Below are 16978 nucleotides of genomic sequence, written 5' to 3' on the forward strand. Positions count from 1 at the left end.
GTTCAAGGACACCCAGGTCTCGCTGCACTTCCCCCTTACCTAACCTGACACCATTGAGATAATAATCTGCCTCCTTGTTTCTGCCGCCAAAGTGGATAACCTCACATTTATCTACATTATACTGCATTTGCCACGCATCTCCCCACTCACTCAACCTGTCCAGGTCACCCTGCAACCTCCTAACATCCTCTTCACAGTTCACACTGCCACCCAGCTTTGTGTCATCCGCAAACTTGCTAGTGTTACTTCTAATTCCTTCATCCAAGTCATTAATATATATGGTAAACAGTTGCGGTCCCAACACCGAGCCTTGCGGCACTCCACTCGCCACTGCCTGCCATTCTGAAAAGGACCTGTTTACTCCTACTCTTTGCCTCCTGTCTGCCGACAAATTTTCTATCCATGTCAACACCCTACCCCCATTACCATGTGCTCGAATTTTACTCACCAATCTCCCGTGCGGGACCTTATCAAAGGCTTTCTGAAAGTCTAGATACACTACATCCACTGGCTCCCCTTCATCCATTTTACTTGTCACATTCTCAAACAATTCCAGAAGATTAGTCAAACATGATTTCCCCTTCATAAATCCATGCTGACTTGGACTTATCGTTTTACTGCTATCCAAATGCACCGTTATTACCTCTAATAATTGACTCCAGCATCTTTCCCACAACCAAAGTCAGGCTAACTGGTCTGTAATTCCCCTTTTTCTCTCTCGCTCCTTTTTTGAAAAGTGGGATAACATTAGCTATCCTCCAATCCACAGGAACTGATCCTGAATTTATTGAACATTGGAAAATGATCACCAATGCGTCCACTATTTCTAGAGCCACCTCCCTGAGAACCCTGGGATGCAGACTACAGGCCCAGGGGATTTATCCTCCTTCAGTCCCATTAGTCTACCCAATACTATTTCTCGCCTAATGCAAATTTCTTTCAGTTCCCCTACCCCCCTGGATCCTCTGTCCTCTAGTAAATCTGGGAGATTGTTTGTGTCTTCCTTTGTGAAGACAGATCCGAAGTACCTGTTCAACTCTTCTGCCATTTCCTTGTTATCCATAATAATTCACCCATGTCTGCCTTCAAGGGACCCACATTTGACTTTGCTACTCTTTTTCTCTTAACATATCTAAAGAAGTTTTTACTGTCCTTTATATTCTTGGCCAGCTTCCCCTCGTCCTTCATCTTTTCAGTCCGTATTGTCCGTTTTGTTACCTTCTGTTGTCCTATGAAAGTTTCACAATCCTCTGGCTTCCGGCTACTCTTTGCTGTGTTATACATCTTTTCTTTTAGTTTTATTCCATCCCTAACTTCCCTTGTCAGCCACGGTTGCCTCCTACTCCCCTTAGAATCTTTCTTCCTCTTTGGAATGAAATTATCCTGTGTCTTCCGGATTATGCCCAGAAATTCCTGCCATTGCTGTTCCACCGTCATTCCTGCTAGGATCCCTTTCCAGTCGACCTTGGCCAGCTCCTCTCTCATGCCTTCATCATCCCCTTTGTTCAACTGCAACATTTACACCAAGTGAATTAACCTGCAAACCTGTACGTCTTTGGAGTGTGGGAGGAAACCGAAGATCTCGGTCATGGGTCCATGCAGGTCATGGGGAGAACGTACAAACTCCGTACAGACAGCACCCGTAGTCGGGATCGAACCCGGGTCTTGGGTGCTGCAGTCGCTGTAAAGCAGCAACTCTACCGCTGCGCCACCATGGTGCCCATGGTGATTCCGAATTTTGTAGTTCAATAACTTAACCACAGCATCACTAATGTACCCATTACGTGTTGTTACACAATGATAGAGACTGACTGGTAGTACTAAATATTATAAGCTTAGAAGAAGTAGTGATAGAATAGATCAGATCACAGGGATCACTGCAAGAATTGAATACTGGATTATTCTTTATTACGTTGCAAAGCATACTCGTACAAAATGCCCAAAACAACAAAATTATAGATCAGAATGAACTTCTGTCATCAATGTTTTCCACCAATATTTGACTTTTAAATTGAAGATTTATGAGTTGATATACAATCAGTAGAGCTAAATAGGTGTACTTAACTATGACCCCACTACAAGGTATGAACAGACACAGACAACATCTTACGTCAGCAATGATGATTATAGTCGGTGAAAGGTAGATCAGATCATGAATTTTTTTTTAAAAATTCACAGACAAAATATATGGTGAGGTGGCACTCCACATCATTCCACCCTCCATCACTCACCATTTCTACACAATCTTCACCACCAAAGGCATTGTTGGGTTCTCCAGGTCTCCAGTGGCTGTAATTTTGCAGGGGGGTCGAGTCGGTGTACATGAACTGCCTTTCCTTTTCCAAGTCATTCACACCAATGAACACCCGCGATAAGCCAGTCTTGTTCACATAGGCAGCAATCAGTGAGTTTGTTTCTTCATCCTTTGGCATTGCTAATGACCCCCCTCTGTCTTTGCAGTGCACAAGGGCAGCTTTGTAATTCTTCCCTTCCTTCACAATCAGGTAGAATCTCTCTTCAGTCTCTCTGATGCCTGCAATTACTGGAGAAGGAGAAAGCAAGAGGTTTATGTTACTTTTCAGCCAGTTGCCAGCAGTGTGTTTGCTTGGTGATCCATGTCTCTAGACATGAGCAAATTGGCAAAAGAACCACTGCTGTAAAGAGGCTAATTGTAGATGTGATATGACAATAGACAATAGACAATAGGTGCAGGAGTAGGCCATTCAGCCCTTCGAGCCAGCACTGCCATTCAATGTGATCATGGCTGATCACTCTCAATCAGTACCCCGTTCCTGCCTTCTCCCCATACCCCCTCACTCCGCTATCCTTAAGAGCTCTATCCAGCTCTCTCTTGAAAGATATGGAGTGCTAGAAAGAGTTTTGGAAGCAAATCTAACGGTACTGACTCAAAACATATACTTGGAAAGGTAAACTTTTTCCATCAATCAATTCTGAAGGGCAATTTAGAATGAGCAATAAATGGTAGCCTTGCCAGAGATATATACATATCTTGAAAATTGATTGCAAAAATAATCTCACAGCGTGACGGTTGTGGAGGAGGAATACAAAGTAGCATCTCGACAGATGGTGCCCAGTGAGAGGATTTTCTGGATTTGCTGCTTTTCAGCTATGCTTCCTGGCCCTGCTACCTATTAAACTATATCTGCAACCATGGTGCTGGAGGCATGTTTGTTTTACTACTACCAGTTTGGTCCTATAAATGTTCAGCAACGAAGCGATCATTTCACTGTACACCTCCGCTCAGTCCGTCTTAACCAACCTGATCTCCTGGTGGCTCAGCACTTCAACTCCCCTTCCCACTCCCAATCTGACCTCTCTCTCCTGGGCCTCCTCCATTGCCCGAGTGAGGCCCAGCACAAATTGGTTTTTCCTACCAGATTTGGTAAGATCAAAGGCATATTCTATTTAAAAAAACTCCAGCCTAGTCGCGACCAAAATAGGAGCAAGTGAGGAAAAACAATGATGCCTGATTCACAGAATTTAGAAGGCATGTCTGTTTTTTTTGGGAAAACAAATTAGAATCAAGTTAACATGTTTTAAAATATTTATTTTAGTTTAGTTTAGAGATACATTGCGGAAACAGGCTCTTTGGCCCATTGAGTCCGCGCCGACCAGTGATCCCCGCACATTAACACTATCCTACACACACAATTTTACATTTTTTATAACCAAGCTAATTAACCTACAAACCTGTACGTCTTTGGAGTGTAGGAGGAAACTGAAGATTTCAGAGAAAACCCACGCAGGCCACGGGGAGAACGTACAAACTCCGTACAGACAGCACCCGTAGTCGGGATGGAACCCGGGTGTCTGGTGCTGTAAGGCAGCAACTCTACCGCTGCACCACCGTGCTGTCTTTTTAACAGCGTTAAAAGCGTTAATTATAAAATCTGGAGAAGTAATTCGTTTGGTTCATTTGAACTGCTGATTGAACTGATGAGCTTGGCATCCAGGAGTTAGTGGGCAGACCAGGCCAGAGCAGGCCACAGAGGGAAGCTATACACATAACGAAAGGACAATGCCTAGCAAGTAACAATGAGATTAACAAACTCATCAGGAAAGCTGGCTCCGTCCTTGGGGCGGAGTAGGATTCATGGGAGGTGGTCTTGGAGAGGAGGATGCTCCTCAAACTGCGGAGCATCTTGGACAATATAGCTCACCCCCTCCATGACACACTGGTCAACCTGAGGAGCACCTTCAGCAACAGACTGGTTCCACCAAGATGCAGCACAGAACGCCACAGGAGATCCTTCTTCCCTGTGGCTATCAAACTGTACAACTCCTCCCCCTTCTGTCGTGGGGTAGACTGACACCCCTCCCCACCCCCATCCCTCCCCAATCTTTGCACATCCCCAATCCTTTCCACTCGTCACTTTAATTTCATGTTTCATGTATTTTGTGTTTTTTATGAATGTTGGCACATCCTGGGTTAAATGTTTTTAATCATATTGCATCGTATTGTATTGTAACAGGTGAGGGATGTAGGAGAAAGGAAGAGAGAGGGGAGAGATAGGTGTGTGTTCAGGTGAGGCACGGGGGGAGTTGGGGGGGGGGGAGAGGAGATGGAAATGGGGGGGGGCTGTTTTAATCCATAAAATGTCAGTATATAATGTTCATACCACTGGATTTTAAGCCAGCCAGGCGGTATATGAGGTGCTGTTCTGCCAGTTTGTGTAGGGCCTCATTCTGTCAATGGAGGAGGCCCAGTACAGAAAGGTCAGTATGGGAATGGGAAGAGGAGTTAAAATGGTGAGTAACCGGGAGATCCAGTAGACCTAGTTGGCCCAAGTGCAAGTGTTCAGCAAAACGATCGTCGAGTCTATGCTTGGTCTCACCAATGTACAGGAGGCCACATTGGGAACACCAAATATAGTAGATATGGTTGGAGGAGGTGCACATGAACCTTAAAAGGGCTGCTGAGGTCCCTGGATGGAGGTGATGGACCGGTGTTACATCTCCTGCGGTTGCAGGGGGAAATACCTTTGGAGCGGGCGGTGCGGGATGAATGAACCAAGGAGTTGCAGTGGGGGCAGCATCCACAGAAGGTGGAAAGGAGTGGGAATGGGAAGATGTAATGGGTGGAGGAATCGCAGATCTTCTTGAATGAAAAGCCTCATCTTTGGAACAGATGCAGTGGGAGATGGAGAAATTTTAATCTTAATCCTACTCAGTTCCTCTTGGCTGCATCCTACAATGGTTGATTTGTTGAACACTTGAACGTTGTTAGATTTTCTTCATCTATTACCTTCCCTGCTGGCTATTGGTGAAGGGTTGAGGTTGCCTTTAACTCCCAGCTCACCAAACTGTGAGCAGAATATGAAATCTTCCATTTTACAAGCACTTTTCAAAATGAACATTTGTGTTGCTTTTTTCAAGTATTTCACAAGAGTCTTATTAAATAGCATTTTTTTGTTTCGTTTAGTTTTGAGATGCAGTGTGGAAACAGGCCCTTCAGCCCACCAGGTCTGCACCGATCAGCGATCCCTGCACATTAACACTACCCTACACACACTAGGGACAATTTACATTTATACCAATCCAATTAACCTACAAACCTGTACGTCTTTGGAGTGTTGGAGGAAACTGGAACATAGAAACATAGAAACTGCGGCACGGTGGCGCAGCGGTAGAGTTGCTGCCTTACAGCGAATGCAGCACCGGAGACTTAGGTTAGATCCTGACTACGGGCGCCGTCTGTAAGGAGTTTGTACGTTCTCCCCGTGACCTGCGTGGGTTTTCTCCGAGATCTTCGGTTTCCTCCCACACTCCAAAGACGTACAGGTATGTAGATTAATTGCCTGGGCAAATGTAAAAATTGTCCCTAGTGTGTGTAGGATAGTGTTAATGTGCGGGGATCGCTCTGGGCGGCGCGGACCTGGTGGGCCGAAGGGCCTGTTTCCGCGCTGTATCTCTAAATCTAAATCTAAAAAAACTTAGAAAATTGGTGCAGGAGGAGGCCATTTGGCCCTTTGATCCAGCACAGCTATTCATTGTGATCATGGCTGATCACCCACAATCAGTAACCCGTGCCTGCCTTCTCCCCATATCTCTTGATTCCATTAGCCCCCTAGAACTCCATCTAACTCTCTTTTAAATTCATCCAGTGAATTGGCCTCCACTGCCCTCTGTGGCAGAGAATTCCACAAATTCACAATTCTCTGGGTGAAAAGGTTCATTCATTCTCATTCTATCATTTTATTTCATACATGTTAAAAGACATCAATTAAAAAACAAAATAAACAAAAAAAACAGAAGAAATACAAAGAATTTCATCCATTACTTAACGTCTTTACATGTGTGAAAAGGAGTAGGAAGAAGTGTGAACTTATTTAATCCGACCCCCATTCCCTAATCAATATTTATCAAGTATTAACTATAATAACTAATACCTAAAATACATATATAACTACATATATACTCACTCACCCCTACAATCATATGAATATACCTATTTACACAATAATGTCTATATTAACTACATCTGATATATATACATATATTAGGCCAATCATATATATACATATATATACCCGACCATTTACATACAAGATATAAATACAAATATAGTCACCCACCCGTATAATAAGTCAGATATTAATACAAAAATACTCATACACCCTTATCTATATGTTCATATAGATATACTTATTTAAATAATAATGTGTTATTAAATGTAGACCCCTGGTGACTGTTAATCTCCCTCCTCACTGTACCTAGAAAAAATCATGTGTTTATATTTGTTTTTAAACTGGATGATGTTTGAACATTGTTTTAATTCCACATTCATTCTGTTCCATAGCTTTACTCCACTGATTGATATAGAGAATCTTTTCATTGTTGTTCGAGTATTGCGAATCTTGAAATTTAATGTTCCCCTTAAATTATACCCCCCCTCTCTTTCATAAAACATTTCCTGTAAGTTACTTGGTAGCAAATTGTTTCTCACTTTGTACATGAATTGAGTTGTTTGATATTCCACAATGTCATAAAATTTGATTATTTTAGACTTTATAAATAATGAGTTGGTGTGTTCACAAAACCCGACATTATGAATTATTCTAATGGCACTTTTTTGCAGTATGAATAGTGGTTGGAGTGAACTTATATATGTACTTCCCCACACCTCTATACAGTAACTTAAATAAGATGAAACTAGTGAACAGAACAGAATGCGAAGTGATTTGTTATCTAAGAAATGTTTTGCTTTGGCCAGAACTGAAATGCTTCTAGATACCTTACTGTGGATATGTTTAATGTGAGATTTCCAGCAAATTTTTCATCTATTATCACCCCAAGGAATTTAGTTTCATTTACTCTTTCTATGTTAACACCCTCTATCTGTACCTGTGCTTGATTGTTTATTTTACTGTTCCCAAATATCATAATTTTTGTTTTGCTCAAGTTTAGTGATAATTTGTTAATGTCAAACCATTTTTTAATTTTGCAAAATTCTGAGGTGATACTATAACCATATAACCATATAACAACTACAGCATGGAAACAGGCCTGTCCGGCCCTACCAGTCCACGCCGACCACTCTCCCTGACCTAGTCTCATCTACCTGCACTCAGACCATAACCCTCTAATCCCCTCTTATCCATATACCTATCCAATTTACTCTTAAATAATAAAATCGAGCCAGCCTCCACCACTTCCACCGGAAGCCCATTCCATACAGCCACCACCCTCTGAGTAAAGAAGTTACCCCTCATGTTACCCCTAAACTTTTGTCCCTCAATTCTGAAGCTATGTCCCCTTGTTGGAATCTTCCCCACTCTCAAAGGGAAAAGCCTACCCACGTCAACTCTGTCCGTCCCTCTCAAAATTTAAAAAACCTCTTTCAAGTCCCCCCTCAACCTTCTACGCTCCAAAGAATAAAGACCCAACCTGTTCAACCTCTCTCTGTAGCCTAAGTGCTGAAACCCAGGCAACATTCTAGTAAATCTCCTCTGTACCCTCTCCATTTTGTCGACATCCTTCCTATAATTTGGCGACCAGAACTGCACACCATACTCCAGATTCGGCCTCATCAATGCCCTGTACAATTTTAACATTGCATCCCAACTTCTATACTCGATGCTCTGATTTATAAAGGCAAGCATACCAAACGCCTTCTTCACCACCCTATCCACATGAGATTCCACCTTCAGGGAACAATGCACAGTTATTCCCAGATCCCTCTGTTCCACTGCATTCCTCAATTCCCTACCATTTACCCAAATACTGTCCAAAAGTTGCTGTAAATTTTCACCAGAACCAAGAATGTTAGTGTCATCAGCAATGAGTTTCTTCTCACCTCAGTTTTAATTGGTCCCAGAGAAAGATCTCAGAGATAACCCCCGCAGGTCACGGGGAGAATGCACAAACTCCATACAAACAGCACCCGTAATCAGGATGGAACCCGGGTCTCTGGCATTCGCTGTGAGGCTATGCCATCGTGCCACCCCTTTTGTTGTTTCCTTTTTTTCTTATTTAAAAAATAAAAATTGACTTTTCAGATTTACTAATTAAGTAATTGAAAAGAAAATGTTTCAGATTCACAAAATAGCAGAGGCCGGAGGGAGGAATCTATTTTGTCTTTGTCGCTGATCATATGTCGCTGAACTACTTGAGGGTGTTAGAAAGTCATCCAAAACCTGGTGGGAAAAATGAGTTTGAAGCAGCTTCTTCAGAGAGGAAGGAGAAGGAGCAAAAGTGTAGGTGTTGGGGAGCAGATTCCAGGGCTTGGATACTGCCACTACTCCAGTCATCCTGTGAGCTATGCCGGATGGCGTTTTATATCCCTGGCAGGTTCAACCAAACCGGACGGATCACAGGTGAGGAGGCAGACGGAGCAGTCCCTGGTCCTCCAGGTTGGGGGTTGGGCTTGGGGTTAACTACCCCACCCTGGAACAAAGTGTGAGTTACAGAGACTTTGACGAATGAAAACCAAACTACACACCTGGTTGAAGAAGGTGCCCCAGCGACGGGGAACGTGACGCTTCCCAGCCAAACCCACAAGGGCGCTGGGAAACTGACACACCTTCTGACACCAAAGAAACCCATCCTTGTGGGGACATGGAACATCTGAACCATGTTCCATGCTGGCAAGGCTGCCACTGTTGCCAACAAAATGGTGCGCTACAATCTCTCAGTCCTGGGCTTGGCAGAAACAAGATGGACACAGTCAGGGGAAATCAAATTGGCCAGTGGGCAGTCCATTATCTACTCCGGTCATGAAGATGAGGGAGCGAAACATACAGAGGGAGTGGCTATCAAATGGAGTTGGATTGGACACACCCTCAGAAAACCTGCCGCAAACATCACCTGGCAAACCCGGAAATGGAACCCCCAAGCAACAAGGAAAAGAGGTGGCCCCAGGAACAGCTGGAAAAGAGGTGTCCAGGCAGAAATGTCTGGGAGCGGCTCAACTGGGGAGATCTCGAAAGAACCGCCAACAACCGAGTGAGGTGGAGGACATATGTCAATGGCCTATGCTCCCTAGGCCATTTTTCCAAGTCTTCTTGCTTAGGTATATTTAGATGAGAGACGGGCATAGTCTCATGTGTAAACACATCAGATATTTGTATAAAATTGTCTTCCTCCAGACTAGATATTTCCATACTTGTGATATGATAACTATCGTAGCATTTCTGACCATTCATGGTGTTCAAGAGAAGCTTAATCTTTTCTCCTGTGATGTCCAGCCTTCTCATCAAGCTTTCTGTGCATAAGGTAGCTGAACTTCCACTGTCCAAAAATGCGTATGTTTGCAACACTGTATTCCCCTTGTTGCTCCTTACCTGTACTGGTAGGATGGAGAAAATACAGGTTTCTACCCCAGCCCCAATATGCGCATTTATCTGAGGTGAGGCAAAAATATCACTCGTAGCTGGTTTCTCCTTTTGTTCCATTTGCTCCGGCTTCTCGTCCGTATTCCTCTGTTCAATGTGAAGTAATTCAGGATGATCTTGTTTGCATATATTATGTTATCTGGTTCCTGCAGTCTTTAACCATGTGTCCTTTCTTCAGACATCCATAACAGATTCCTTTGTCCTTCAAGAAGTCAATCTTATCTTTATATTCCTTCTTCTTGGATTTTCGACACCATCTTATAGTGTGATCAACATCATTACATGCAAAACAAAACCGTTGGAGCTTAATGGTAGATGCATCTCTTTTCATTCCGTCCTTCATTTCTGCGGGTATTACGGCAGCAGCAAAACTGCTTTCCTTAGGTCCTGATCTTCCCTTTGTTTTAGTAAAGTTAGAGCCTTTGACAGTTGTTGGTTTAGGATCTTGAATATTCCCATAGCGTAGGTTTGACATTAACCGTACTTCTCTTTCCATGAAATTCACCAGGTCAGGAAGCATGGCCTCTCTATCGTCAACCTCCTGTATCAGGCCTGCTTTATCTCTCCACTTTTCTCTCAGCCTATAGGGCAGTTTTAGAATGATAGCCTTCATATTACTAACGATATTCATTTCTTCCATGTGGTTGTTATTTCTCATTGAATTACAACAACCCCTAAGAAATATTGCAAACTCATGCAAAGCCTTCACATCTTCCGCCTTGATAACTGACCAAGCAAAGGGCTTTTTCATTTATGCGTTAGCAATCTTCTGTTTGTTACCAAAATGCTCTTTAAGCAACTCTCTTAACGTTCGATAGCCCTCATCCACAGGCAAATGTTGACAACTTTTAACAAGCTGGTTCGAATATCCACTTGTGTATTGCTCCTGAAATCGTAAGTGATCTCTGTAACTTGTAGTTTTCATTTCTACTCCTTCTTCAAACACTTCTATGAAAGCTTCATATTGTAAAAGATCACCATCATATTTAGGGATTTCCATTGGGGGTAAGGTGGAAGAGAGATTTTGTTGAATCATGAGCTTGCTGATTCTCATTTGATTCCTCACCAATTCATAGAATTCATTTTGAGATCCCTGGCTTAGTGCAGATCGATCCGGGTAAATTTTGTCACGAGTCCCATGATCAGTTGTTTGTCTCTGGCTGGGTGCAGGTAGCTGATGAACAGGCCTCTGAGAAGAGTACTGGGTTGGTTCGAGCCTTAACAGACATCCCAAAGGTTGGTTGCTTTGATCTAGCACCCGGTTGCTTTGGTGAAGTTTTGTCGCCCATCCACTTACTTAGTGCCAGTTCTGTGTCTCGAGACCAGACTGGCTCTGGCTGTGGGTTGACTTTAGCTGTTGTTTCCAGCTTAGCAGCTCTTTCTTGGACTAAGGAACTCTTCTTCTGAGATACTCTCGAGCCGCATTTTGATCTTTGTCCCTCCTTGCTCCGGCAGCTGCCAGCTTCATGGCTATTTCCAACTGTTCCTTCTCTCTCTTCAGCTGTTCTTCTTGTCTCTTCAGCTGTTCTTCTTGTTCCTCAATCTCATATTTTTTTCTCCAAGGCGGCAGCTTCTAGCGAGAGAGCAGCCATCTCAGCTTCAGCTTCCATTTGAGCAGAGACCCTCGTAGTTGAACTGGCTACAGAACCAGATTTACGTCTGAATCTTCGCATTGAAACGTTTGAGACACTATCCTGAGGTGTAATTTCTTTTCCCACTTCAACCCCTTGTTGCATCGCACCTTCTACTGTAGAGTGTAATGTTTGAGCTATGGTTTCAGACAACATCTGCGTCAGCCATGAAACCATCAAAAATTCTACCCTCTCTTGGAACCACTGAGTGTGCCATTCGAGCTGCTCCTTTGGTAGTTGTAAACACAGTATTGAGTGTTGTTTTTCTCCAACCCCATGGCAAAGGTTGAGTAGTTGATCCAGATTAGATTGTACAATGTTCGCATTCTCATCTGATTCCATTAGTTCCTTCAGATATTCAATTAATTTGATGACCTGCTTCCACAACTTGTCTCTCTCCTTCTGGCATCTTTCCAGATAGGCTGCCTTTCCTTTTTCTGAAAGTTTAATGTCTCTTTTCTCATATCTTCTTGATTTTTGCTCCGCATCTCCTTCCTGTGGCGGTTCTTCATACTTACCTGATGGAAGATCCACGATGAATTGGTGCTTATCGCTATGTTCCAGAAACACCAGAAGAATTCAAAACAGAATGAGTATTTTTTCAAAACATATCATTAATTCCAAGGCTGAGAGTCTTTGGCCAGTACCTATGGTAAACAATCGCTAGCTGAGCACTTTATCTTGTAGAAGTTCACAACATCATTAATTTTCAAGGTCGTGCTCTGCGAGTTTGGTTTTCTTATCTCCTCGTAGCATAAACAAGCTTCTTGTATCAAACAGTACCTCTGCAGAAATTTTCCCACAGGCTTTTAATTTTTTTATACTTCTTAACTTAAAATTACGACTAAACAGTCGTCTACTCATGGTACCCGGTCAATGAAGTCTTCATTCTTCTAATGATCCAGGTGTAGACCATGTCAATTTGCCTTCGACCAGCAGATTCTTTGTTCCAGGATTTCAGCAGTAATCTCTGGCAGAGATTTGGCTTCTTCTTCAGTTCCACTGTTGAATCGAATTTTGCTTGTAAAACAAGTCTTTCTTAGATTCTTTGTCGGAATAGTTTTTTTGCTCAAATTCCATCACAGTGAGGAATGTGGAGGAGTCACTGTGGTGGATGTTCATGTTAAAATGTATTGTGTGTCCTGTTGCTTTTTATTGGTATGACTGTATGGCAAATGAAATTCCTCGTATGTGGCAAGAATCTATTACAGAGAAAACCAAAGGGGAATGTGATTTCTTCATAAACCATCATACAGGAGTTGGCTTCAATGGTCATCTTCCATGTGTAGGAAGCAAAATGCTGGTAAAAAAACCCCGAAGGTAGACACAAAATACCGGAGTAACTCAGCAGGTCAGACAACATCCCTGGAGAGAAGGAATGGTTTACGTTTCGGGTTGAGACCCTTCTTCAGTCTGAAGAAGGGTCTTGACCTGAAATGTCACCTACTCTTTAACTCCATAAATGTGGTCATCTTCATTGTTGTATGAAAATATGAAATAATATGAGTATCCCTTTTGACATAATATGACATCCCTTTTTTAAAGGTTACTCCTGTTGTAACTTGCATGTAAATCTATAGAGTCAGTGATATCTATGGTAGAGCTCATGGCTATTTGGTGCATTGTGCCAGTGCCAGCTCTTTGAAGCTGTCCAATTAGTCATCTGCTCTTTCCCTACTGCCTTCCAGCGGTTTTCAATTTCTTTTTAGAAGTATATGTGTTCCATTATATACTCACACAGACCATTCCAGACCATTTTTTCTCTTCATTGTTTTGCAAAAACAAACATATACATTTTTGATCATTGACATTAAGAATTTTGTGATAATATGTATAAAATGTACACTCATTGCAAAATATAAATTGTGGATGAAATTAACATCTTCTTAAATAGAAGACAGACCCATATGGCAATGTTTCAGGTCAAGACCCTTCTTCAGAATGAGAGTCAGGAGAAAGGGAAACGAGGGATACAGAAAAAATGAATGAAAGATATGCAACAAGTAATGATGATAAAGGAAACAGGCCATTGTTAGCTGTGGGCCAGGTAAAAATGAGTTAGACAATGAGACTAAACAAGTCCCTTTCCCCTGACTCTCAGTCTGAAGAAGGGTCTCGACCCGAAACGTCACCTATTCCTTTTCTCCAGAGATGCTGTCTGACCCGCTGAGTTACTCCAACTGTTTGTGCCTAAGATGACTTTTTAATCAGTACAACGACCTGGGTGGGGGAGTGACGGAGAGAGAGGGGATGCAAGGGTTACTGGAAGCTAGAGAAAGCACTGAACTGTAAGCTGCCCAAGCGAAATATGAGATGCTGTTCATCCAATTTGCGTTTTGCCTCACTCCATTTTGACAATGGAGAAGGCCTAGGACAGAAAGGTCAGTGTGGGAATGGCAAGGGGAATTAAAGTGTTTGGCAACCAGGAGATCAGGTAGGCCCAGGTGGACTGAGCGAAGGTGTTCAGCGAAACGATCGCCCAGTCTACGTTTGGTCTTCAATGGAACTACTTTCTTCAGTGAAACATTGCTTCAAGTTATTATCTTATCTTACCTACCATTCTTTACGAAGCGCATGGTGCTGTTCAGACGAGCTATGTTGATATCCATTTGTCCGACAACTTTGCGGTATCTTCCACAATCACAGAAGCGTCCTGTTAATTGATCAGAATACATTTTGTGATTGATATAATGCCCTATGCAGGAAAATCATGGCCTTCGCTCAATGACCAAACATTTGTGGCTGAAGCATCAACAGTTGGGGGGGGGGGAGAACAAAGGACAATAAAGCATTCTATTTCACTGTCTCAACTTCTTATTTAAGACATTTTATATCAACCATCAAAAGTACCTCCCAAGTTGCCACGTAAGACTAATTACTAGTTGTCATCCATAATCATAGGCCTCAAATTTAGTTTAGTTTAGAGATACAGCACGGAAACAGGCCCTTTGGCCCACCGAGTCCACACCGACCAGCGACCCCCACACATTAACACAGGCCTACACACACTAGGGACAATTTACACTTATACCAAGTATGGAAACCCGAGCCATTTAACCTACAAACCTGTACATCTTTGGAGTGTGGGAGGAAATCGAAGATCTCGGAGAAAACCCACGCAGGTCACGGGGAGAACATACAAACTCTGTACAGACAGCGCCCGTAGTTGAGATGGAACCCGGGTCTCTGGCGCTGCAAGTGCTGTAAGGCAACAACTCTACCGCTGTGCCCTTTCTTTCTCAAATAAAAGTAACCAAAACTAAAACTATCAGGATAAAAGTACCTCTATTGCATATTGCATAATTCTGACTAAGGTGTTGTTAGGTCAATTACGTTACCAGACCACAAGATGGATACAATGACCAGATGGTTAATGTTAGTTCGCCCACCCATAGACGAGCTCCATCCATTGAGGTATCCAGTTATTTCTTATATGGCTTTATGCTTATTCCTCATTCATTACTGGCCTGGGTCATTTTTTTAAATTCTGCAGTCACTGTTTAGAATTAGCTTCAAATTGATACAGTACAAATTACTCATGTTTGTCATATTTACCGTTTCAAATGTGCTAAAGCAATGACATTGGTATTGATGAAATACAGATAGAAATTAACATCAGGCATGGCATTGTGAAGGCCTACTCATTGTTTCTTGTTGAAGTTCAGTATTGGTTGAAGACATAGCTATCCATATCAATTTTCACCAACATGTTGCGTGGAATCATATAGTATTATGGAACAGAATCAGAAGCATAATCCATTAAGAATTTGTTGATACCAAAAGCAGTTTCAGTTCAACATTTGCACCTTATAAATTTGCTGGAAACTGCAAAATTGCCACATCTTATAGCCACGACCGCCCCGACGTGCAGCAACAGCGGCAGCAGCAGCGTGTTCGCCCGCCCCGGATCGGACTTATCATCGGCGGAGCCGGCCGTTTTCGGAGGCTGCGGGAGCGGCTGCGACGCGACGCGCCTTGGGCTTGGCCCGCTGTGGACCGTCCGGTGCGGCCTGCAACCACAACAACCTGACTGCGGGCGAGGACAGCGGGAGAAGGGAAAGACATTGTGGCCTTCCATCACAGTGAGGAGAGAGAGGACTGGAGGAGACTCACTGTGATGGATGTTTCTCTGATGGATGTTTCTTTTTTTGTGTGTTTTTGGGGTTGGGTAATTTTAATGCCTATTTAATGCTTTTATTGTTGGACTGTGTTTTGGGGGTTTTGGGGTTGTGTAATTTGAATGCATATTTAATGCTTTTATTGTTGGACTGTGGGTGACCGAATTTCGTCCAATATTGGATGACAAATAAAGCTATCTATCTATCTATCTATCTATCTATTGCGAAGGCAAAACTTTGTATGGCTGGGTTTGAAATAGCAAAATAGATGGCCAGATTGTAAGTATGAGAGTGACTGCAGAATTGAACTGTCACTTTTGTTTGTGACAATCATTGTTCACTGGGGACTATTACCCAGTTGACCACTGCACTCTCCCTGCTTCTATCCAGCTTAGTGTGTCTTTCAATCACATTGTCAATTTCTTGGGTAATAATGCCTTTTGATCTCAACCCTACTGAAACACTCACACTTTCCTTTGTTATTCACCAACTGGACCATTTCAAAGCACTGCCGGTGTGCCTCCTCCTTTTGTTTTACTCTTTGTAAATTGGAGTTCATGTATAACTCATCAGGTCTTGTTCACCCATTGTCCTGGTGCTTTGCTGACTTGCATTGGTTCTTACTTAAAGTGATGCCTGAGCTTTAAAACAAAAATTGCATACGTCTATACACATTCCTCCACAGCACTCTCTCTCCATTGCTCTCTCCATTCTCCCATGGCTCCATAACTCTCCAACATGTCCACACTCATTCCTTCCTGACTGCGTAATTATCCCTAAAATATCCCTGGTTATGGATGGGCTTCGGTAGCTCCAAGCAGCGTGAGCTTCACCACCCCGACACGGGAACTTCACCGCCCCGACACGGGGACTCCAACCGCCCCGACACGGGAACTACACCGCCCCGACACGGGAACTTCACCGCCCCGACACGGGAACTTCACCGCCCTGACACGGGGACTTCACCGCCCTGACACGGGAACTCCAACCACCCCGACACGGGAACTTCACCGCCCCGACATGGGAACTTCACCGCCCCGACACTGAGCTTCACCGCCCCGACACGGGAACTTCACCGCCCTGACACAGGAGCTTCACCGCCCTGACACGGGAACTCCAACCGCCCCGACACGGGAACTTCACCGCCCTGACACGGGAACTCCAACCGCCCCGACACGGCGACTTCACCGCCCCGACACGGGAACCACCCCCCCGACACGGGAACTCCAACCGCCCCGACACGGGAACTCCAACCGCCCCGACACGGGAACCACCCCCCCGACACGGGAACTTCACCGCCCCGACATGGGAGCTTCACCGCCCCGACACTGAACTTCACCGCCCCGACACGGGAACTCCAACCGCCCCGACACTG

General features: G+C 43.6%; 1 protein-coding gene across 2 annotated transcripts in view; it reads right to left on the bottom strand.

The window, feature by feature from the left end:
- Positions 1 to 1899: 1899 nt before the first annotated feature.
- The window catches only part of colec10 (collectin sub-family member 10 (C-type lectin)), an 89777-nt gene continuing 74698 nt past the window's right edge, over positions 1900 to 16978 (bottom strand). For both annotated transcript variants that reach the window (XM_078398463.1, XM_078398462.1), the window contains 2 exons: positions 14043 to 14138; positions 1900 to 2542 (listed from right to left, as the gene is read on the bottom strand). In XM_078398463.1, the coding sequence (XP_078254589.1) occupies positions 2151 to 2542; positions 14043 to 14138 (488 nt within the window). In that variant the 3' untranslated portion in view covers positions 1900 to 2150. The remainder of the gene's footprint in view (positions 2543 to 14042; positions 14139 to 16978) is intronic.

This window comes from Rhinoraja longicauda, chromosome 4 (assembly GCF_053455715.1).
Source record: "Rhinoraja longicauda isolate Sanriku21f chromosome 4, sRhiLon1.1, whole genome shotgun sequence".
In the NCBI taxonomy this organism is placed as follows: domain Eukaryota; kingdom Metazoa; phylum Chordata; class Chondrichthyes; order Rajiformes; family Arhynchobatidae; genus Rhinoraja; species Rhinoraja longicauda.